This window comes from Exophiala bonariae, assembly GCF_035927105.1.
Source record: "Exophiala bonariae strain CCFEE 5792 chromosome Unknown scaffold_29, whole genome shotgun sequence".
NCBI classification, from domain to species: Eukaryota; Fungi; Ascomycota; class Eurotiomycetes; order Chaetothyriales; family Herpotrichiellaceae; genus Exophiala; species Exophiala bonariae.
The window spans coordinates 103,520-127,641 of NW_027042504.1; the positions used below are offsets into that span (position 1 = coordinate 103,520).

At 49.6% G+C, this 24,122-nt stretch overlaps 7 protein-coding genes across 7 annotated transcripts; 3 read left to right on the top strand and 4 right to left on the bottom strand.

The window, feature by feature from the left end:
- Window positions 1-329: 329 nt before the first annotated feature.
- Window positions 330-3,796, top strand: LTR84_007351 (uncharacterized protein; the record flags this gene model as incomplete). The annotated part of the gene is made up of 4 exons (XM_064850904.1): window positions 330-1,122; window positions 1,174-1,586; window positions 1,639-2,278; window positions 2,337-3,796. 4 exons carry the CDS (start codon window positions 330-332, stop codon window positions 3,794-3,796), a joined length of 3,306 nt encoding a protein of 1,101 aa, XP_064702173.1.
- A 4,796-nt stretch (window positions 3,797-8,592) lies between these two features.
- On the top strand, window positions 8,593-9,372 carry LTR84_007352 (uncharacterized protein; the record flags this gene model as incomplete). The annotated part of the gene is made up of 2 exons (XM_064850905.1): window positions 8,593-8,997; window positions 9,079-9,372. 2 exons carry the CDS (start codon window positions 8,593-8,595, stop codon window positions 9,370-9,372), a joined length of 699 nt encoding a protein of 232 aa, XP_064702174.1.
- A 999-nt stretch (window positions 9,373-10,371) lies between these two features.
- On the bottom strand, window positions 10,372-12,005 carry LTR84_007353 (uncharacterized protein; the record flags this gene model as incomplete). The annotated part of the gene is made up of 3 exons (XM_064850906.1): window positions 10,372-11,814; window positions 11,880-11,939; window positions 12,000-12,005. 3 exons carry the CDS (start codon window positions 12,003-12,005, stop codon window positions 10,372-10,374), a joined length of 1,509 nt encoding a protein of 502 aa, XP_064702175.1.
- Window positions 12,006-12,570: 565 nt separating this feature from the next.
- LTR84_007354 (uncharacterized protein) lies at window positions 12,571-14,078 on the bottom strand (the record flags this gene model as incomplete). The annotated part of the gene is made up of 2 exons (XM_064850907.1): window positions 12,571-13,203; window positions 13,260-14,078. 2 exons carry the CDS (start codon window positions 14,076-14,078, stop codon window positions 12,571-12,573), a joined length of 1,452 nt encoding a protein of 483 aa, XP_064702176.1.
- Window positions 14,079-15,336: 1,258 nt separating this feature from the next.
- LTR84_007355 (uncharacterized protein) lies at window positions 15,337-17,355 on the top strand (the record flags this gene model as incomplete). The annotated part of the gene is made up of 4 exons (XM_064850908.1): window positions 15,337-15,622; window positions 15,679-16,038; window positions 16,095-16,730; window positions 16,790-17,355. 4 exons carry the CDS (start codon window positions 15,337-15,339, stop codon window positions 17,353-17,355), a joined length of 1,848 nt encoding a protein of 615 aa, XP_064702177.1.
- A 955-nt stretch (window positions 17,356-18,310) lies between these two features.
- Window positions 18,311-21,499, bottom strand: LTR84_007356 (uncharacterized protein; the record flags this gene model as incomplete). Its single annotated transcript, XM_064850909.1, has 1 exon — window positions 18,311-21,499. The coding sequence occupies one exon, from the start codon at window positions 21,497-21,499 to the stop codon at window positions 18,311-18,313; it is 3,189 nt and encodes a 1,062-aa protein (XP_064702178.1).
- Window positions 21,500-21,927: 428 nt separating this feature from the next.
- Window positions 21,928-22,812, bottom strand: LTR84_007357 (uncharacterized protein; the record flags this gene model as incomplete). The annotated part of the gene is made up of 1 exon (XM_064850910.1): window positions 21,928-22,812. The coding sequence occupies one exon, from the start codon at window positions 22,810-22,812 to the stop codon at window positions 21,928-21,930; it is 885 nt and encodes a 294-aa protein (XP_064702179.1).
- Window positions 22,813-24,122: the final 1,310 nt, after the last annotated feature.

Consider the following 24,122-nt stretch of genomic DNA (forward strand, 5'->3'; position numbering starts at 1 on the left):
CGGTCGCTCATGGCGCCGAATGAGAGTCCGGTCCTTTGGGTTCATTGAATGGGCTGCTATTGGTACGCGGGCCTGCTTGAGAACCATTGTGATGCAATGCCCAACCTCGCGGCCGATGCCATATTGGAATGTCCGAAGCATAGCCCACCCCCTGCGCGTTTCAGTGATGGATACGGACGATACAGCTGGCAGACTACAGGCCGATGGTAAATGGAATAATGTTATATCAGCTCAAATCCATGGTCCTCTTGATCTTTTTCCTGCATTAATTATCTTTGTACCCTATCCTTTCTAGCGTTTCTTTCTGGCTCACAACTACATCTTTCAATATGACTGAACCAATTCCAGGTCCACGAGCTCTCCCTTTCGTCGGCAACCTGCTCGACATATGGCAAGACCGAGATATTCCTCTTCGAGGGTTGGAACGTGTCGCTGAAGCTTATGGCCCAATTTATCAAGCTATGCTCGGTGGTAAAAGGCGCATCATCATCAGTTCTGCAGCGCTACTGGAAGAACTCACAGACGAGAAACGTTTCTCCAAAGTTCCACCGCCTTCAGTGTCCAACAACCCCGGACCCAAGGGCCTCTTCGTTGCCAAAAATGAAGACCCGGACTGGCATCAGGGACATAGAATCCTGATGCCTGCATTCGCTCCATTTTCCGTCCAATCCATGTTCCCCGACATGAAAGATATTGCGAATCAATTGATCTTGTCCTGGGCTCGGAAAGGAGCCGATCACAAAATTCTGGCTACGGAGGATTTCACCCGCCTTACTCTGGATACTATAGCGCTTTGTTCGATGAGCTTCCGCTTCAACTCGTTCTACACAGATACCATGCATCCATTCGTTGACGCAATGCTGTATGTTTTTTCAGAAAACACTGCCAGAACAAGTCGACCTGCCATTGCTACAAAGTTGAGATATAAAGCGAACAAGCAATTCGATGAGGCACGGGCATTCATGCGGAAGGTCAGCCAAGATATCGTCACCAACCGGCGAGCAAATCCGACAGACAAGTCTGATGTGCTCAACACCATGATCTATGGAAAAGACCCCAAGACAGGCCAAGTGATGCGTGATGAATTGATTACAGAACAGATGTTGACGTTTCTTATTGCTGGTGAGTACATGAACCAGGTATGCGCCAAGACTGTCTAACTCTCAGAAATAGGACATGAAACTACCTCTGGTTTGCTTTCATTCGCAACCGCCTACCTTCTTCAAAATCCCCATGTCTATCTGAAGGCACAGAAAGAAGTAGATGAAGTTATTGGAAAGAGGTCTATTGAGGCCAAAGACCTGCAGAACCTCAAATACTTGAATGCTGTGCTTCGCGAAACCGCCCGTCTTTCACCCACGGTACCTGTCCTGCAAAAGCATATCAACCCGGCCATTGCCCATGAGGTTGTTACATTAGACAATGGGAGGTATCGTATCAATCCGGAGGATCACATCATCCTTCTTATGTCCAAATGTCAAACAGATCCAAAGGTTTGGGGGGATACTGCAGCGGATTTCGAACCTGAACGTATGCTGGACGAGAATTTTGACAAAATTCTCGCCGAATACCCGGGTGCGTGGAAGGTAAGCTCCCCCATAGGCACTAAAATTCACCCCCAAGCTGACTTCTCGGTAGCCCTTTGGAAATGGCAAGAGAGCTTGCATTGGCCGCCCATTCGCGTGGCAAGAGGCACTTCTTGTTTTGGCGATGATTTTGCAGAACTTTGACGTTTCTTTGGATGATCCTGCATACAGCATGAAGATCAAGCAAACCTTGACCATCAAACCTGCTGACCTGTACATTCGTGTGAAGCCAAGAGACCAGATGGATGCTACACACATGGATTCACTGCTCCATACGAATGGTGCTTCAGCTAAAGCAAACGGTGCTAATGGTACGAGTGGTGTCACTCATACCAACAACGGCACAAACGGAATCAAGATCCAGCCCGCCACAAATGGAACGAGCAAAGAATCATCCACAAAACCCACAGATTCGAAGCCGATCTTGATCCTGTACGGCAGCAATACCGGAACTTGTCAAGCATTTGCACAACGTATCGCCTCTGATGTTGCATCTCGAGGCTACGCACCAACAATCAACGATATGGACTCTGCCACTGGGTCGCTCCCGACAGACAAACCAGTCATGGTGATCACTTCATCCTACGAGGGCCAGCCTCCAGACAATGCTGCGAGATTCATGGAATGGTTGCAGGAGTGTAAGGAGGGCTCTTTGGCCGGAGTCGAGTACACCGTATTTGGTTGTGGCCATCGTATGTTACATACTGCAACGTCCCCGTTTGGCTGATTGATAAGCTAACTGTGTGATAGGCGACTGGACTCGCACATTCCATCGCATCCCGAAATTGGCGGATGAGTTGCTGTCAAAGTGCGGAGCCAAACGACTTGTCAGTGCTGGGTACATTGACGCTGCTAAAGGAAATCTTTATGGCGACTTCGATGACTGGGTCGATAACTCATTCTGGCCCAAGATGGCCTTGGAGCAGATCCAGGCTAGCCTTGAGTCCACCAGCAATGTCGAGATTTCGACCAGTGCACGCGCATCCAATCTTCGATATGATGTCAGACCAGCCCTGGTCAAGTCCAACTACGTCCTGACGAGCAATGGTGAACCGACCAAACGGCACATGGAGATCGAGCTTCCTTCGGACTGCACATATGAATGCGGTGATTATCTTGCCGTTCTTCCCTTGAACTCAGAGAAGAAAGTAAGACGGATTATGAATCACTTTTCGTTACCGTGGGACTCGGTCGTCACCATCAAGTCTGATTTGCCTTCAGTCATCCCCACGAATGTGCCTCTGGCGGTCTTTGATGTCTTACGCAGCTATGTTGAGCTGTCAGAGCCAGCGACAAAGAAGAACATTAAACTCCTCTCGCTGCATTCTGAAGATTCGAAGGACGAAAAATACCTCCAGGAGCTGATTGCGAGTAGTGATCGATATGACCAAGAAATCACGGCGAAGCGAACCAGCCTCTTCGACATCCTGTCGCATCACGCATCAGTGAAACTCCCCTTCGGAGAATTTCTTACTATGCTCCCACCATTACATGTTCGACAATATTCAATTTCGTCCTCTCCTCTGGCCAACGCATCGACCTGCACTATTACATACGGAGTGATCGACACCGCAGCTATGTCTGACCCGGAGCAACGCTATGAAGGCGTGACAGGCAACTACATGCAAAGCCTGACCGAAGGGGACACGATACAGGTCAGCGTCCGCCCCTCTGCAAAAAAGACATTCCGTATCCCTGCCGATGCCGAGAAGACTCCACTCCTCATGTTCGCGGCCGGTACTGGTATAGCACCTTTCAGGGGTTTCCTCCAACACCGCTCGATCCAGCTGCACTCCAATCCCAACCGCAAGCTCGCCCGCGCACTCCTCTTCCTCGGTTGCCGCACTCAAACTGGAGACAGACTGTACGCGGAGGAGCTCGATCAGTGGGTCAAGGAAGGCGTTGTCGAAGTGCGATATGCTTTCAGCAAGGAAAAAGACGCGTCGAAAGGCTGTGCCTACGTGCCTGATCGTATGCTACATGACGCCGAAGACATCGTCAGTCTCTGGCGCGGCGACGCCCGCGGCTACGTCTGTGGCACCAGAAAGCTCGCAGAAGGTATTCGTGACGCAGCCACCAAGATTGCCATTGATGCCCGTGCTCGTCTGATCGAAGGGAAGGGCGATATCTCGGAGGAGGAGAAGGCCAAGATGGAAACTCGCTTCAAGGAAGCCCTCCAGGAGCGTGTTGCTAGTGATGTGTTTGATTGATTCTAGGATGTCTTTGGCGTTTCAGGATAGCTATTCTTTTGCACATAGGTGTATGGAAATGATTTTCTTTGATCTATTTATCATGCGGTCTCTGAATCTTTCCTTGTGTCTCGATTTGCTATTCTTTCAAGCATTCCATGTGCGAACATGGAGCCAGAGTGCTTTGAGACACATTTGTACGTGGACCTCAGGTGCCTCTTAACCATTAAGAGCAGGAAGTCTCATCGCGCTCCACACCAGCAGGTGCGGCCTGAACAATCAACAATGCCCGCGGGCTACTACTGTCTCTTGAGTCTACACGCTCCACTGGAAGGTGCGATCATGAGGCAGTCTTGACTTCCACTGGCATCTTCACTGATCTTCGGATTCTTGCCCAACCAATCTACCTTTCTACAACTACACAAAGCTCCTCTGTTCACTGCAAACACTGCTTTGTTAACAGTTTTCACGACCATTTCCTCATGTCTTCGTGGTTGCTTGCAATTGAGGTAGTCAAAGTTACAGAAACCGCGATTTAAAGCATCAGAGTTATTGACGAACCCATCACTTCGGCAACTCCGTCTCTTGTCTACCGGCGCATCCAGGCTTTCAAAGCACGATTGACAATCTCAATAAAGACCGTAAGCTGACACGACGTGTATCGGTCCAAACAGAGGATAAGAGTTGATATCTATCATTTCAACAAACAAATCGTCCACAATCAACTGTCCACATCGCCTCCAAACAAACCACATCCAAGAAGAAGAACAAACGGCTCTATTAAATCAAACCCCGAAAAACATGTGTGCCATCCACCCAACCCGCAAATGCTGCACCACTTGCGGCAGGTACTTCGGCTCGGAATGGGATCTTATCAAACGCTGTTTCGAGTTCAAACTCAAGGGTTCTTGCGCTGCGGGAGTGGTACCCAAGACAGCTTGGGACAACTCCTGGCAGGACCAGTGCCCTCACTGTATTAAGAGGGAAGAGGAGTTGAAAGAAAAGGCCAAGAAGAAGATGGTATTAGAGAAGAGCACGGCGGAGGTGACAGTGAAGGAAGTCAAGGATAATGAGAGATTGGCGAGGGATATCAAAGAGAGTGCTCGCGCCCGGAAAGCTATGATTGTGGAATGTGCTAGTCGATAAGTGTCGAACTGATGCAAGGGAGGAGAATATGGCAAGTGACTGTTGTTTGCTCAGGTTATGCTTGTTCACCTACTTGGAGAGGCACAAACTATGAGGATAGGGGTTGTGAGCATGACACCAAGCAGGCTCCCAGATGACACGAGGTCTGACAGTCCTGTGAATGAGAAGACTGTTGGTTGTGGTTGCATGGATAATGTACCATCAGCTTTAAGAACATGCCTTCGAGGTGTGAAGGCAGAGCAAGATGGCCATGGGAGACCCGTTAGATGATTACTGGTGCTGTTGGGTTATGGACATCGTACTGACTGTTCCTGGCGTGGACCTTGCTGTTCTTCTCAGAAGTTCAAAATACGAAATACCCCGTTTACTGAAAACTCCAGAGATAAAACTCCAAGATGGAGACGAAGCTCGAATCAGAGTGCAGAGACATGTATCTCCAGAGAATTCTTGCTCAAGGTCCTCGCTAATCGACCAGAAACCTCTTGGGAAGTTGAGTCTGGGCCTGTGACTTACGACCTTTATCGCCCGCATCGCCACCACCCAGAAGATCAATGCGCAGGCGCTAAGCACGAAAAATGTGAGTCTTCAGTGTAAATAACTGTGACCGCTGCATGCTAGCCCTGGCGGGTTAATTGCCGAGTACCCTTTCTATCGAGTACACGATGGCAGCCCGCCATGCTATGCTGCGTTTTGAATCCTCACCGTGGGCCATGATGTGCCCCTATCTTGTCACAGCCTCGTGTCACGGTGCAGACTCTCACCAAGCGCAGTGTTCGTCATGTCCTTGGTCACCACAACCCTCTGTGAAGGGTTGCTCGCTGACTCAGAGCGACGCTCAAGGTGCCGTGGACCCTCGAAGCGTAAGATCCCGCAGTGCCAATTGAGTCTTGATGTCGGGAAGTCATGAGGACGAGAATCAATGGCTGTCGTCTCGTGGCAGTGTTTTGTTCGTCCCCGGCTGCTCAGCCAATGTGCTAGATAGAAGAATACGCAGCCAGCGGTATGATGCACAAACAGATTGAGATGACTTGTTTGCAGTGAGATCGTCGAAAGATATAAAATTTGGTTCGATTGCGATTCATATCTTCCAGTTGGGGTCCTATACATACAGCCAGTGTCATCATACCGAGATCCTCCAGACACTTACTTAACCTCAAAAACAGATCTCTCAGTATACTTACCTTATAAAGATATCTCAACCTCAGACCAGAGCCCGAACCCGAGTCGAAATCAAAACACAGATCCAAACCCAGACGATTCTTCCACACAAGATGTGCTGGATGGGTCCAGTCCAGAAGTGGTGTCAAAGATGTAATAGCTACATGGGGAGATTAGCATATGGGCGAACCTTGTGTGACCACACCAGAAATGAGAATGGCTGCGTCAACTATGAGAATACCAGCCAAGAGATGAGGTCTGTCAGGGGGAATTACTGTGACCGCTGCTTGTCGTATTTCGACTACTTGCATCGTCGCCAACGCAGCAAGACATGGGCTAGGTTGTGAGGGTGGGGCTCGGGAGACCTTGATAACGAGCATGAAGGCGTTCTGCTGGGTGAAATTTGGGCTTGGAAATGAGAACCAACAGACATCTCACTGATTGTGTTGCGTTTGTCGTGCTGGACTTAACCGTTTGAAGGGGCATGACGGTTCAGCCCGTCCGTTTGCACCAGGTATTCCAAGGCTATAAATTGGCCGCTGAAGTTTGGTGGCATTCTTGGAACAGCTATTCTATCAATTCTGGTATTTTTGAGATCAATAACCTGAACTTCAGACCACTTTCAAGCTCAATCCCACAAGTATACTCATAGTAAGGGAAGACCTGACCTGTCTGTCGAAGAAGATGTGTTTCCTCGGTCCTGTCAGGCTGTACTACCAACTGTGCGATCGCGACAAAGGCAGACGCGACATAGGACGAACATATTGCGACGCTGTTGTGGAGGCTGGGATCGAGGACTGCCCTGGAGTTGAATGGTCCGACCAGGAGCAGACATCGAGCAGAGGCCATAATTCCGTCTTTTGCCAAGAAGAACTCGTGGCGAGAGAGTATCGGGGGAGGAGGATAAGTCAAAGGGAGGTCCGGCGCCAATTGGGGGAAGAGGGACGCGTTCAGCGCGAGACCGACAGGCGCGAGCATCAAAGAGAACTGGATGACATTAACCGCAAGTGAAGGACGACATAAATAGTAGGAGCTTGCAGGAATATGGATGCCCGATGACTGTGCTTCAGACACCGTCGTTCTGATGACTAGGGTCGAGAAGCGCTACTAGAAGAGAAGTTTCAGGCTGTTCGGACTGCGCTTTGGGGTCTTCGTCAATCGAGCTCACTTGTTGAGCTCATCGAAAGTGTCAGGGCCATTCCACACACGAATGGCAGGCAATGATTTCATTGCTAGGAGAGCTCACGATTTCACCAACAGCTGTCCGTCCTTGGGTTTGGTGAGGTCATTCCAACGGTCTTAGTATATGAGTAGCTGTCCGGCCCACCCGGCGAGCGACAATAATGCCTACTGCAAAGTCGTAGAGGTAGTTTTGATTGGCAGCGATTTAGATAGCCAACGACTTACCTGAGGTATTCATGCTTCGAACCACATCGCTAGATCATAAATATAAGACACCGAGGCGGTCATGATGCCACGCCGTTGCGTTACTTTGGTTGCACCACCAAGAATAAGAGCTTTCTAATCAGCAGTTCTCAACCCTTGAAAGGCTTGCTGATGGTAGAGACGCGTTCTTCTAGACAGCAACTTCCTCCAATACACCTGACGTCATAAGTGAGACCAGATCTTATCATCACGTGTCGATAACTGCAGTACTGGACCAGATTAGGCCTAGTTGTCGGTCCCCATCAGTAATTACGCAAACCTTCATATTCGAGATCTTACAAGTACCTACCTAGGCATGTAGTCAACCTGTTTGCTTTTTCAAAGTCGAGCGATAGTAGCGGGATGACACGAGGAGATAACTCCAGACAGCTCTTCTGACACAACCGAGATAATCATGGCCTTCCCGATCAAACCACAAAATGGAGATTTTCGATTTTGGAAACTTGCTCGCCAAGTAAAAACGCGAAAAAGCCAAGGGAAAAAGCGCGCCCATTCCATGGCATTTTGAGCTTGTTTCCCTCGAGAGCACATTTCTGATGGAATGCTGGGTCCAATCGCGGTCAATCTTACCTCTTCTCGCCTCCTCAGCGACTCGCAAGTCTACAACCATCACATTGCTTCCTCGGTGACAGACTGGACCTGCCCATTTTTTTCATTTTAAGAGCTTCGTGCTGACTTGTGCATGCACCTAAAATTCCTAGAGCCGCACTTTAGCTCAAGTAATCGAGCATAGCGTCTGGTTCCTGGATTGGCGTGGACTGCCACTGGTGGTCGACCAGAGATGTGGTGGATCTGCCCGCGTTCGGAGGCTTGCACATGGCAGACCCCAGCCGAGATGGGCAGATACACTTCTACCAAAGTATTTGTGGTGGCACGAGGACGGAGAAGTTACACCATTAAATAAGTCAAGTCCGTTGTTAGGAAGACAGGGGTACTCCACAGAGACAGAACATCTTTATAAGACCCCTCGCTGCCACTTGCAGGGTCTAGGTCGAATTCTCTTTCGACTTCATTCTACTTCATCTTCTACCTAAATCAGCTCAGACCAGAAGATAAACTCTGCCAAAATGGTTCCCCAGTCACTCCTCGCTCTCGTCGCCCTACCAATATTGGTATCCGCTCACTTCGAGCTGTCTTTCCCAGCACCCAGAGGCGACGATGACGAGAACCAGGCAACTTTCCCTTGCGGCGGCTACGCGCAGACACAGAACCGCACAGCCGTGTCATTAACATCCCTGGCTGTCGCCGTCGAGCTCGGCCACACCGAGAACCTGTTCCAGATCGCCCTTGCCATTGGCAACGACGTCGGCGACAGCTTCAACACCATCCTCCTCCCCACGATCCAGGAGTTCGGCCCCGGAGATTTCTGCCTAGCTGCCATCCCCATCCCAGCGGACCTCAACATCACCGACGGCACCAACGGCACCATCCAAGTCATCACGAACAGCCACGATGGAAGCGGTCTGTACAACGTAAGTCTCAATTCTGCCCCACAACTCATATATCCCATCTCCACCCAAAAGCCATAACCTAACACACGCCCACCCCTCCAGTGCGCCGACGTGACATTCACATCAACCACACCCGAACAACCGTCATCATGCACCAACGGCACCGGCATCTCCGCGACCGCACTGGTCGGCAGCGCAGCGATCAACGCCAACGAGTCAAGCAGCCACGAAGGCCACGGCGACAACGCCACTGCGGCCACTTCGTCCGCTTCGGGAACTGCGGCCTCAGCCACCGCCAGCTCCTCACCTTCTCCCTCAGGAAACTACGCAAACATGCTTTCCGTCGGATGGGGTCTCTTGGGCGCCGCCGTCTTGGGCGGTGTGGCGATGTTGTAGATGAATTTCGAATATGATAAATTACCTAGTATTTCTAAGGGGGCTCGATTCGAGTGCTGGGCGGACCTCGCCGCGTGGTTTCTGAGGATTTGGCACGATGGACGGCCTTATTGAAGAAGAATACCTAATGGAAAATGAATGAAAAAAAAGAACATTCAAAATCATCTCGTTAATTTCTTCTGGTGATTGTACGTGAGGCAGAACTTCGCCGGCCCTTTTCGGTTTCGTTCTCCTATCCTACTTGAACTGCTTACGTGACTGGAAAAGTCGTGTCCTACATTCATCGTCACCGCAGGCACATTCCTGAACTATCAAGCAGACAACACTGAGCCAGGAACTCTGGATGACTGGGTCGAAACCCGCCCCCTTTGCCTCCAGTTCTCCCAGCAGAACAGCTACACTACATACGGGGTGGCAAAGAGACCCAACGTCAACGACGCTCACGTGACGCAACCAGAAGAGTGCTAAATTTCAGGCTGGTTGAGCGGCTGAAGTCCCGTGTGCCTTCTCTGAAACGTGATAGGACGGTTCCAAATGAAATGACGTTCTGAGTTACTCGTGGAATAGGGAAGAAGAGGATTGCCAAGTGGTGGCTCTGGAGTTGGTATCGGTCACCTTATCATACCACAGCAAAGGTTGGAGAAGAAATATCCTTGTAATTCTGATCTGGCGCGTCATGTAGGCAAAGGTTGATGGTGCGGGGAGGATATCACGCAGATATCTGGTTATAGTTCATTTGTCGTCCCAAGTCCATGATCAAATCGCCGCGTAGGTTCGGTGTCTAATCGTGACACAGGTTAGACCGTAGGTGACTGTGATGCTGGCTCTCGGGTCTTGTAACACCTGTTTTGTTTGAAGAATGGGAAGAGCGGCTGCCACTCGTCATTTCCACAGCCCGTGTTTTGACACTGTTGAGGCTAGAAGGCTGGCAAGCTGACACGTATGATGACTCAGGAGTGTGTGGGAACGACGTGTCAGGTGTGCAGTATCTCAACGAGATCAAGTCGGCGATCTCAATGTCGATCCTGAATAAGGACTAAACCCTAGATCCTGCATGGACCAAGGCTTCAGCTCTGCGAGATCCTCGGCGTCCTTCTCCTCGACCGGCTTAGCAAATTCAAACAGGAACTGTAGCATCCAGCGGTCCATCCGGAAGGAATTCTCTTTTGATTTCTGACAAGCCTTGTGAAACTCCCGAAAACGGGTGAACGACGCATCCAGAGTAGGCCAGAACGTCTGGAGACGGCTCAGGATCTCGAAGTTCTTCTCGAGACGAGAACGGGCAGCCCGAATCTGGATCTCATCGGTCCCGAAGAGGAGTATGTGGAGTTGGACGGTCGAGGAGATGACCAGTACGTGGCCTACCATGGTGTAGTACACTTCACAGCCAGGGGTAGAATAGGCGCGATAGGTGATTTCGCACAAGCCGATCGAGTGGGCTTTACACTTGTCAGCGTAGTACCTTGCGTATAAGGTGTCATTGTAGGAGTCTTCGTGAAGATATCCGTAGTACAACAGTTGGCCATAGTGGTAGTAGCCGAGATAGACCGCCACGAACATCGGACCCAATCCCAGCGCGGCGTAGCGGGTGAGATTCGCGTGAGTGTCCTGAAGCTGGACGGGGAGATTCTGATACCACGCGTCCAACTTTCCTGTTAGTTGTTCGACGGCTTCTTGGTGATTGAAGTCAAAAGCCGAGGTTGTGGCCGCCTGTTGATTGAGCAAACTAATTTCCACCAGGATGGCATTGAGCTTGACCATTTGTGTTAGTAACGAGGCTGCTGATTCCTCCATTGCATTGGGACTGGGAAGGTCAAAGTCTTCCTTGCGCAATTGAAGAAAGATAGTCTCCTCCATCGGATACGGGACATCGTTCCTAGGTGTCAAGGATCGCGGCAGGCGGATGCCATTGGACGACCAGACATCAATCATACACAAAGTCCACCAAGTTCTTCTGTTGACTTCCTGTTCCACCCTAGACAAGGCGATCATGTTGGGAAGGTCCAACACTAATGCATTTCGACAGGCGATGCCATAGTAGACTGCTTCGACCGCAGCATCACCGTCCGTAATGACGTACGCTCCGATCAGAACGCAAGCTTGCACTGTTTGCAAAGAAACGTCTCTGAGGTTAAGGAGGTGCTCTGCTTCTTGAGCATATGGCCTCCCTCGAACTCGGGGATCAATTCCGGCGAAGAACGGATCTTCGCTAAATCTAGCAGCTAAACTAATCATAGCAAACAGGTGAACTTTTGGTATCGTGCCATCGGCGACCTCCTGCATCACGGTAGGTTGATGAAATAAGGAGTGGAAGGTGTCGTGGATATAGCGGAAGTACAGTCCAACTAGCTCGATGCACAGTGGCCTCGATGGGAGTTGAGTGCTGATGCTTTGACACCTCCCCAGTTCATAGTCAGCGGCCGTGGGTGATGCCGAAGAGTTCTGCATCCAAGTATCATCATCGTGGGCCGATCCTTCGAAGGAACACTTGACCTCACGATTCTTACAGTACGCACATCGAGCGCCGGGGGTTGTAGGTTCGCATTTCCGGCGACGATTTCTAGACACTAATAAGTAGGTAATTTACGATTGAGGGGGCCATTGTGGAGAAGCTGGGGGAGAAGTACCGGCATGCCACACAAGCCGTAGGAGGACGCATTCTGGCTGTCGATGGAATATCGGACAGTCTGGTTCCTTGGATGAAGTGGATATTCGTTGTGAGAAGATAAAAATGGATGGGTGTTTCTTAAGAGACAACAAGTAGATCACATGTGACTATCAGCTTCAGAGTGGAAGAATAAAATTGCAGACTGGAAGCGGGTATTGGAAGGTATCATGGGGGTTGGAAGTGCGGGGTTGTCTTGGTCTGGACTATCATGGATGGCAGATGTCGAAATCGGGTTACAAATATCATATTTATATCGTCCACGGATACGAAGTGGGCGCCTCAGCAGTCGGTGCCTAGGACGACGTTGGCTACAAGTCAGTTAGCCTGACAAAAGGACGATACAAATCATGATTGACTCCCAATGGATGGAATCACCTTGAGGACCGCATATTGCCATACTTAATAGCCCATGACGCTATTCCAGGAGGGAAGTGGCCATCACCATTGTACAGGATGCGGTCTCATCTATGAGAAAGACGGTTTGTATAATCTCTTCCAAACGCAACAAGTGGCGGGACCACTTTGCCGGTTCAAAGCTCGTCCTTAGTCGAAGAGTACCTTGCGGCAGGCTCATTCAGATTCCGCAATCTGAACATGCGAACCCCATGGCGGGGAACCTTTGCACGTAGAGCATCATGTTGAGGACCAATACTGCCGACACGTTTTCCTAGCAGCCTCACGTCTCCCTGTTGAAGACCAACTTTGTATGGTGTCTCCGTCGAGTTGTACCAGTCCTTCTTGTACTGATTATTCCCCTGGAGGATTTGTTCAGCTTTGAAATCCTCCATCCGGTCAGCCCATAGATCGTAAATGTCGAATTCAAGCTTGGTCTGTGGGGCAGAGCCTTCGGGACCGAGATGAACGAATATGTCATTGAGGTTCGTTGTCATTTCCAAATCTTCATCTGCAGCATTGAGGAAGACGACCAGCTGGTCATGGGGCCAGAGTGGGCCACTCCAAATCTGAATTTCTCCCTGTCCGTATCTATCCTTCTTCACCTCTTGATCGCGGAAGATGCGTAGTGCAGAACGGCCAATAGGATCCTGGTTCACAGCAATGATTGCAGGATTATTCAAAATTGTCAGCGTCGTGGAGGACAACTTCCGAAGGTCGGCACCAATGAGTAAAGGGGACTTAAGGGCTGCCCACATGGAGAAATGCGCCTATAACAACGATTAGTGACTTCTTGTGATCGAATGCTCAAGACCACCGGTCTAACCTTGTATTCCTCGTCTGTCATTCCACCTTGACCAACCTCTAGCATATCGAGGTCATTCCAACCTCCATATTGGCCTCGGTCGACAAAGGGAGCGACGCGGTTAATGATATTCATAACAGAGCAGTGGGCTCCAGGGGCAACACAATGAGGATCCCGAGGATCATCACAGGAGCATAACGTGTCTGGACGATTAAAGTGGTCATAAATGTCGCCTGAAACTCGCCAGGAGTTTGCTATGGACATGCCCCAGGTGTGAACGTAATCTTCACCCCATGAGCAAAGGCTGTAAAGAATTGGTCGGCCAGTGCTGTTCAGGGCTTTTGCCATCTTGTTATAACGGTTGAAGGAGATTTCGGGGTATCCAAAGCGTCCTCTATGGTAACAGTTGTCGTACTTGAGATAGTCGACATCCCACGAGGCCCATGTCTCAGCATCTTGATCCTCATGATCAAGGGAGCCTTCGTATCTGGCACAAGTCATTTCACCTGCACTCGAGTACATGCCATAAAGAAAGCCCATATCATGAAGCTGTTTGGCCACCCACTTCATGCCATTGGGGAATTTCTTGAGGTCGGAGCGGATATAACCATCTTTTCCTCGACCATCCGACCAGCAGTCGTCGAGAACCACATACTGATACCCTACGTCCCTCAAACCACTGTCCAGCAGTATCCTTGAAGTATCAAGGAGAAGATCTTGAGACACATCACAGCCTAGAGAATTCCAGTTATTCCATCCCATCTGCGGAGTTCTAGCAAGACCATTGTTGATAGCAAAGGCCTGGCTTGCAAGGAAAGCACCCGCAAACAATGAGAGCATCTCTGGGACAGGGAATAAGTCAAGGGAACTAGGGACTAAGCAGGTTGGTTACAAGCAAGGCACTATTCTTACAGAAGAGGAGCGAGGATTGAAATATTGAAAAAGACATGTCTGAAAAATGAAGACAAGACAAGATCAACTGGAAAGTGACTGGAACTGTCCAACTGCGTGGAGCGAGAGTGGGATGCGTTAGCATGATTGATGTTAGTTACAGGAATACACCTTCACCTCGCTCCGATTTGTTAAAGAATGGTCCCAGAAGTCTAGTAAAGGAGACAGGCAGGAAAGCCTAGGAAAACCCTAGGGCAAAATCAGAGAATTAAAACCGCGACCTGAGCCAAGTCTGTCTGATAGCTGCCACCGTCTGCTTGACGTGTCGCTTGCTGAGAAGCTGAGAAAGAAATGGAGATTCAAACCCGCCGGTTTTCCGCCGGTTTCCAGCCTTGCAAAGTAGGCTTGTCCAAAAGTAGAGAGATGGTAATGAAGGAAAGGGAAGAATGTAGAAGCTGTGTACCACTTTCATGGGCAGGCTGGGGTAGATGGCGAGATGAGAGCGCAGACGCAATAGAGTAGGTTGGTCTTCTGGAGAGAAGTTTCTCCGATCCGAAATGAGTTTAGTTACCGATTGCTCCACTGACCCCGCACCGGCAATCAGGAGAGTCGACGCCGAGCACCAGACCACTGACACTCCGGACGTGCTCCTCATCCCCGGATTTGCTCTCTCCCGACTTCAAGGAAGATCATCGTGGTTTTCTCCGTTGAATACTCCATCTCCTTTCTCACGCTTGAACCTCTTACTGCTAAGGCGCAAGGGTTTGAGCCCCGGCTATTGCTCCAAGCCCGACTTCTACGACTAACAACGCCCCGCCTTTTCTTATTCTCTCGTCTTATACTGTTGACGAACCCTAGCTATTTCCTTTGGCAAGTGTTCTAGCGTCCTTCTATGAGTTTTCCGCTGCATGGAGCCGTTGAATTGAGGCACTGCTTGCCCGCAGTATCCAACCATGAGCCCTCGCATCAATAGCCTTTTCATTGCGAGATCCACTCCTATCCAATTCCTTGTCAGCCACCTGCTTCATATTCGATGAACAAAAGCCTTGTCAATAATGGATGGTGCGGTTCTCAGAACTATAAGACTCCTTGAAGTCCCAGACTTATTTTTGATGTAGACCACGACTCAGTCTCAAGTACTCCAACCCGTGGAAGTCTTGAACATCACGAAGGCATACCCTTACTCAGTCTTTCACCAACAATCAACATGTCTGCTCCAAAAAACCAAGTCGAACAACGCGATCTTTCTGATGCAGAGAGTGATCGACACTTTCAACGAGAATGGCGTGACGAGAAATGGCAAAGCCGACGACTAAGTCAAGCTGCTGAGGATCGAGCTCATGTCGAGCAGACTCTTACTCCTGGTCAAGCCATCAAAGCATATCCCATGGCTATCTTCTGGTGTCTCGCTGTCAGCATGTGTGTCATTATGGAAGGTTACGACACGATTCTCATCGGAAACTTTTTCGCCTTTCCATCGTTCCAACGTCAATGTATGCTCCCTACTGTTATCTCGGTCTTGAATGCAAATGTACTAACTCGGACGCAGATGGTGAGTTTGTTGGAATTACAGATCAGACAAGGTCCGGCTATCAACTCACACCTGCTTGGATGGCCGGACTCGGCAATGCTTCTGGTATTGGTGCCTTCTTCGGCACCCTTCTTTGTGGTTATCTTGTCGCTCTTTTTGGACAAAAGCGAGTTATTCTTGGAAGTTTGATCATGCTCTCCTGCACCATCTTCCTCACCTTCTTCGCGTCCAACATCAAGATCCTCATCGTTGGCCAAATCCTGTGCGGTTTACCATGGGGCGCCCTGGCCACAATCGCTCCCGGCTATGCTTCAGAATGTCTCCCAATGGCACTCCGTGTGTATTTCACAAGCTGGACAAACATGTGCTTCATTATCGGTAAGAAATTTTCTAACCCGTTCAAGCATTGTGCCATGACTGACAAAAAGATATAGGCCAACTCATCGCTGCTGGAGTTTTGAGAGCATGCTTGGAACGTGACGATCAATGGGGTTTCCGCATCCCCTTCGCCATCCAATGGGTCTGGCCAGCCTTCTTGATCCCATTGCTATCTTTCGCCCCCGAGTCTCCATGGCATCTTGTCAGACACCACCGCCTCGAGGAAGCCGAGAAGTCGCTACGTCGCCTTCAACGTGCATCGGCAAACATTGACGTCAAGGAGACTCTCGCTTCCATCGTATATACGAACAATCTTGAGGAGGAGCTTTCCGTTGGAACCAGCTACTTCGATTGTTTCTCCGGATTCGAACGTCGCCGAACCGAGATTGCCTGCATTTGCTTCGCGGGACAAGTCCTTTCTGGTTCCTCATTCGCATACAACGCATCTTATTTCTTCGAACAAGTCGGCCTCGCCACAGAAACCACCTACTCGCTCAATCTCGGTGGCACAGGATTGGCACTTTTCGGGACCCTTGTAAACTGGTTCTGCCTGATGCCCTATTTCGGCCGCCGCACCATCTACGTGGTCGGTATGTTCGCCATGGCCATGACCCTGTATCTGATCGGCGTGCTTAACGTCTGGACCGGACAACAGCCAGTCGCCATGACACAAGCCATCCTGACCCTTGTTTGTAAGTCCTCTCCATCGTCCTCGCTCCCTCTCGTTCCACATACTAACACTCCACCTCAGGGACATTCCTCTTCCAACTCAGCGCCGGGCAGCTCGGGTGGGCTCTCCCAGCCGAAGTCGGGTCGACGCGCCTGCGCCAAAAGACCATCTGCCTCGCGCGCAACGCATACTACATTGTCAGCGTGATCGCGGGCGTGCTCCAACCGTACTTCATGAACCCTAAGGCGTGGAACCTGCGCGGCTACGCCGGCTTCGTGTGGGGCTCGACCGCACTCCTCACATTCATCTGGGCGTACTTCCGGCTCCCGGAGACCAAGAACCGCACGTTCGAGCAGCTCGACATCCTGTTTGCGAAGCGCGTCCCCGCCAGACAATTCGCGACCACCGACGTCAATGCCTTCGACGAGACCACCACCACGGATCTAGCGACCCGATATAGCGTCACCGCGATGGACCAGCGCCGCCCCAGTCTGGTGCCAAGCGTGACGCGTGCGATCGCCGCGAAGACCGGTCGTGACGCCGCTTATAGTAGCCAGCGCAACAGTGTGGAGATCGGAGCGCCCGGCAGCAGGCGTCCAAGCATCGCTGCCGATGTGACTAGGTATTTGGAGCAGGGAAAAGCATAGACTTTGCTCTGGATTCATAGATCAAGACACGATAGATACTTACGCAATAGAAGTCAGCAGACTAAGTTAAATGAGACATGACATTCGACGTACGCACGATTCTTCTCTTTCGTTTTTCAAAAGATCATCAGGTTACATGCAGCCCCATTAGCCTCTCTCTGAGTAGCTGATATCAGGTACGAGGACAAGACTTCATCGACTACTCCCAGTCTGCTTCTTGAACCGCTCACGTCGAAGTACATATATGACGATGCCGCTCACCCCCTTTTTCCCTGACAGCCTTGCACCCTAACCGAGCGCGCTCGGTTCTCGGGACATCCTCTGCGAAACCGCAATCTGTATTCAGGCATGTTCAATACGTCAAATGAATGTCTCGGAGATCAGACTTATCCCCATTGGAGTGCTCATAATTGAAGGACTTTACAGTTAGCTTGGTAGCCCTTTTGGAGTTTGAGTTTGAGTGGCATAGCATCCCAAAGAGTAGAAAGTCGATTCTGCAATACTTGTAAGAAACGTATTTCAGTAACGGGGGGGATAATGTTGTTCATAACTGTTCCTACAGATGCTATGCTAATGCTAATAACAATATCTATACATAAGAATACACGCACGTAACGGGGACAATGAACTGCGCGCTCTCCATTTCATCGAGATAGTTTCCGACTCTACATGGTGATCCAAGAGAAAAGAGGATGAAAATATCTGCACAAGATCCCTAAGCAATATCGCAAAGGCACCATATTTCACCTTAGATTGGTGTATGAGGTAAAGTAAACATTAGAGACATGGCGATTTCTCGCAGGTCCCAATGACAGATGTTATGCATCGGGATGCCTATTGAGTTGACCGTCCCCGGCGCCTGTCAACGATCGACCAAGTGTAAGAGCAAGGAGCAGTCGTAATCGTTCCTCATTGTTATATAAATGTCGATATCTTTGCTCTCAGCTGGCCTCAGTTACAGGTAACCTCGGCCTCCTTCAGCCTTGGCTTTGACAGAACCTCTACCGATCCAGTGCTGCTTAGGTTTCCTGACTTTTGGTTTCTCCTTTGGCTCTGCTTTGGAGTTGGGCTCAGCCGTTCGATCAGCGACAGGTTCAGTCTTTTCAAAATGGAATTTGAGCTTTGGGTCTGACATGGGTTTGATCTTTGAAGACTCTTTTCCAACCACGGGATCGATCGTGATTCCAGGTTCCCGAACATCTGGCTTGGAAATAGCTTCAGATTTGGACTTGGTCTTCTTAACTTTATTTTTAATAGGCTTCGGTTTGGACTTCGCTTTGATGGGGGAGGATATTTCTTTTGTGGAATCATGGCCAGTGGCTTGCAATGTAGAGGGAATAGCCTTCTTGTGATGTTTTTTAGGATGTTCCTTCTTGCCCTTAATAGAATCAGAGGTCCCAACCGAGCTTTCCGTGTGTGGCTCGTCGCTCCAATTGCTCTGAGATGACACAAAGGACCCAACCTTAGTTTCAAGATGTTCGGACGAGTTGTTCCCCAGATATTCTGCCAGCCCTAATGCCCCGTTCACCAGAGTCGTGAGATCTTGATTCTTGAGGTTTGGTGTGGAAAACAATGAGTGATCCGAAAGTAAGAGTTCTTGCCTGGTTTGCTCAGCGCCACTGAATGTTATGTTTTCAAGACACAGAGTATTCCTCTTGAGTTCCTTATAAGCGGATGGGACTGGCATGCTGTAAGAGTCCATTTCTACAACTTCAGCTCGTCGAAGACAATATTCAAGTTTGTTGCCCTTGTTGTTCTCTGTAGTCTCAAGATTTGATCCAGAGACCGACATCTCTCGTTCAAGGGTGTTCGCTTGGTCGGGAGCCACTGATGATAGGCAACGCTTTGCGACATTTCGCATGCTTGAATCAACAGCAATCTCAAGATATGGCCCGAAAGACCATTCTTTTTGCTCTGAATGCTTTGAATTTGCTAAATAGCTATCAAATGCGGCGCGAATCTTCTTGAAAAGATGTGGCATATCATTGTTTGGATAGGTCAAATCATGCTTCAGCTGCTGTTTAAACTTGATATCCACATGGCGTCTTGGACACAGTGCATAGAATGAGCGCTGATCGTGAATTGCTGAGACTCTCAACACCTTTAGCGAAGGTCTTTCTCTTTCCGATTTGTGACTTCTTGCAGTCGAACTAACGTACAACTCAAACACTGGGAGTTTTCTGCGATTACTAGGGTTAGATGAGCAGATGAACTCCAGGCGATAAATGGTCTGAGTAGGAGCAGCAGTGATATCTGGCTGTGCGCCATTGATAGGACTCTTCCAGGGGCTAAGTCTCGCAAGCTGCTGTAGAGCATAGGGTACGTCACAAGAAAAAGTCGGGTCCGCCAACATATTCGATGTAGTGGTAGGTTTCATATTTTGTGCTCCCTTTCCAACATCGATGCTTGATGAAGAGTGTGGTGGTACATGGCTTTCGCCCGACAAATGATCATCAAGTATTTGTGAGTCGTCTTGATCAATAGGCTCTCCAGAATCGAATTTCAAGATCTCAGATAGTGTCTTACTGTCTGGCTCCTGAAAGTCACCTACCGCTATTCCGTCGTGAATAGAAAGATCCCATGGTTGATCTGTAATATCCGCGATTTCGCCCAAAGACTCACTTGCCAAATCTTCGACCAGTATTGAGGAATTGTTCGTCGTCACCCGTGGCGCCGGCGCCGGCCTAGATCGGAATAATGCTTGTCCAAAATGTGCTGTCACATGAAATCGAAGATCGCGTCGTTTGGTTGGTAGTGGAAGGTTGTCGCCACAATCCAAGAAAAGTTTTAGCCTCTGCAGAATCGTGGTGCTATCGGAATTTTGATCAGTGTCTACCGTTGTACACCTCGGCGGTACATCGGGAGTATCAGTGACCAACAGTCGATGCCATGGCCGATTTAAAATTCCCCTAGCGAACTCTGGTGGAGTAGGAAACCGTTCAAGTGCCACTTGATCTGTGCCGTGCGACTGGAGAACATGGATCTCATACGACTCCGGCCTTGAGTCACCGACAATACTGATCTCACGAGCTGCTTGCTTGGCCCGGACCGCAGATTGCATGTTGTAGTAGACGATTTTGACGTCGTTCTTCCGTAAGGCTATGTGAACTTGATATTTCTCCTGTACACGTTGCAGAAATGCCCTGACGGCATCACGTTCTGAGGGGTCTGCATAAACCGAATACTCTGGATAGAATGGAACGACGATTGATTCCAACTTCTGTTTAACGTACTTGGCGATAGCTTGCACTCCCAATTGAGCTTCGTGATTCACACCTGTGACCTTGAGCCTGCGTTGTCGGCGAAAGACTTCAATGTTGACATGGTTCTTTTTAGCAATTTCCTTCAACGGCTGCCTGTGGGCGGTCAAGAGGTGGTCAAGTTCCGCCTCATCCCGGACAATGTATGATAACGATGACTGTTTACGGTTCGCACGCTTTCTTGCCTCAAGCGCGTCAAGGGGCAGGTTGAGGTTCCAAACAGTAGTGAGGATGCTCTGCATGAGTGTTGATCTAGTGTAACCGTGTTTTCCTGTCTTTTGGAATGGTTCTTTACTCGAAGTATGCGCATGGAGATAATGCAGCATTTGTGTAGGGGTAAATGAGTCTGTGAGATGTTTCTTTATGGAGTCATATTCTTGCAGAGTGAGGTCTGCTTCGGGATTGTCCCTATTTCCAACGAACTTGTGGTAAACATCGCCAATGGCCCGATGGAGGCTGGTATGATCAAGCGGCGCTTGTTCGGAGTCGAGGGACTCTTGTAAAGTAGTCGCGGGCCCATCTTCATCTGGCGTGTCATAGACTGCCTTTAGGACTTTGCGATCGTGGGCTTTGAGGATTAAAACTTCTGCAGGCTTGCCGAAAGAGTTAACTCCGATTGAAGCAGCAGGGCGCCATTTCGATAGGCGCGATTTGTCTTTGGCGGGATAAGATTCCCAAGTGATTCGAGGTGGTTTGTCAGAAGCACTTTTATGGTCAACTTCGTCTTCGTCTTCCTCCTCGAATTTGGCCACTGCGTTGGATTGCCATCGTCGTAAGGGAGATTGGGTTTTGAGTTGTGAGGATGATTTGACGGGGATGTTATTGAGCAGACGCTTCTGGCATCTCAAGCAGACATGCACCGAGTTATTGGCTCGGGCAAACATAAAGTACACGCCTCTAAGTCGTTTGGTTTCAAGGTCTACTTGATGACATTGGATAAATTATGTCGAACGCAACGTCAGAATCTTGAAGATGCAAGCGCAAATGGATTTCAAGACGGAGGTGAGTTTAGCCGACACCGATGTTAGGTCTTGGCGGCAAGATTTAACGAACTCCTTTCTTCGCACTTCAAGCAAGGCAAGTACCCCCTTTCTTCATCTTCAACTCCATCTCCTCGAGACGAGGCTCTACAGGTAGACCATGGTCAGGATCGCATGAATTATATTGCCACCCGTCGAACAGCATGCCTCGTCAACACGAGCAAAGATAAACCTCAGCCTTGTCATCGTCTTTTCACATCACCTGCACGGTGTCAATGAGCCATCGTATCTGTGCTTGAGATATCTCGGTCATCCTGTCGAATCGCACATAATTATCCTTCCAGTGAGTATCCCACATCGCCTGATTTCATACCCAATTCGATGAGTCGCTTTCGCATTCCTTCTGCACGCTCACGACCAGACTCTGGCACCCGTGAGAAATCACATTGACCAATCCAATCTCGAAGACCATGCTGTAGGACATTCCTCGCACGGAGGCTTTCTCCCTTGACATGTCCAACACTTCCGTGTAATGTCATTCTCTCCTTCTCGCTGTTATACGCCCCACGGTGGAGTATGTTGTTATTGTAAAAAACAATATCTCCTGGCCCCATTTGTACGTGCAGCTCTCCTTCAAGGCCTTTTGCGTATGGGTCTGCCTCTCGCTCTGCATCTGTACGCGCACGTGTGTGAGAGCCAGGTATTACGATCAGACTAGCATCATCGTACAATGCCAGATTCCATTGTGTATGCCATGCGGGCTTGTTGAGTCGCTCGAGCTCCTCTTCCGGTGTTGCTTTGTCGGAAATATCATCACGGTGCCAACGGAGCTCAAAATCATGGTCTGGACGGACCAGAAGGTTGAAAAGCTCCATGACCAACTCGTCGTCGCTACATGCCAGGAGTTCCTTTGTTGGGTTGATCAACGTGTCCGAGAAGTATGTCGCAGTAAACAGTTCATGATCGAGCATCGATGGATGCATCAGACCTTGTACACCCCAAATTCCAGCCTCAGCTGGGTTGTGACCTTCCTCGACGTTCCAAGGAGGAAATTGCTTTGGTAGCGTCCGCACGTTGGGCCATTTACCTGCACGTGCATTTGCTGTCACCTTCTGACAAGAAGATCTTAGTTCTTGTACTTCTTGAGGTTTAAGAGCGGATCGGATAACAACAAAGCCATCACGCTCCAAAGCTTCCAGGTATGGTGATTTGGCCATGGCTTGTTAAGTTTCTTTCAGAGTTCTTGTGTTTATGCGATCAGTTTGCTTCAATTTTCCTCGACCGATGGATGAAGATGAGTAGCTGTTGCTTCAATAGTTTCATCCCATTATGTAGATGCAAAATCTCATCTCATCGACAACGACGCCCATTGAGTGTCAGGCTGTAACACGACGGTGGGAATAAAGTCATGTGATCGAAAGTGACACACTGATGGCTCGTCGTCGGCATAGGCCGATGTAACGTCGCATTCAATACTCTGGGGAACTGGGCCACCCGTTGAGCAATGAATGCTTAATGTCGAAAAAAGTCGCTTAAACCTCCACCGGAGATGATAAGCCTGTTACTGGCGAGCCATTACCGGACTACATTTGGCAGCAGTATCGCGAAGAGCGAGCCACAGTGATTCAGGCTATCTAGAGCAGTCTGTCCCGACTCTACGATAATTGCAATGCGATGTTCCACCTACAGACGAAGAAAGATTCGTAGTAGCAGTGCCATGCCATTCCAAGGATGTTATCGTCTAAATGAGCCAGTACGATGATCAATATACTAAGCAATACTCCCTCCACCATGAGAGACGTGAGGAAATGTAAGGGTTGGATATCGCTTTGCTCCGATAGCCACGGCAACAGATAAGTGGCTTGACTACTTCTATGAGCATGCCTGCAATTGTCCCCTCCGCATCTCGAATGGGCAATCAAGAGAGACAATCAAATGACCTACGCGTAGGATCTCCATTTGCCGACGCGAGTGGTGGCCTGAAAGCATCTCGAACAGTCTGTGAAGAGCCCCACTGACACCGCACCCCCAGAGTCTCGTAGAGGGGAGGGTTCTGTCTGACAGATCGTAGGTGGGTTGAGCCTTGCACTTAGGTATCCAATGCTCAGTTACTTACCCAGGTACTTGAGATGGAGATTGCACTGAAAGGTTTTGGCATATCAAACTGAGGGCCATCGTAGCGGTTCGGCCTGTTGTCACCTACGTCTCAACCAAAAATATGCAACGTATCTATTCCTGATGGCTAATCAAATAGTCTAAACTGTTCTAAACGTGTTTCACTAACTACACATCCATCTGCATGTTCGTAGTCACCAAGCTTGCCCCCTTTAACCCCGATAATAAGGCTCCTTCCACTCCTCGTGATAATGTGACATCTCCGTCCCAGAGTTATGATACTGGCACTTCACGTAGAACGGCTCCTTGTCGACGCTACAGTCGAGAATCGTCTTGTAGCAGCCCACGTTGATCGCCACCGAGTCGAGAGCCGCCAACATCTTCTGCCCAAAGTGCTTGCCTTGCTGTTCCT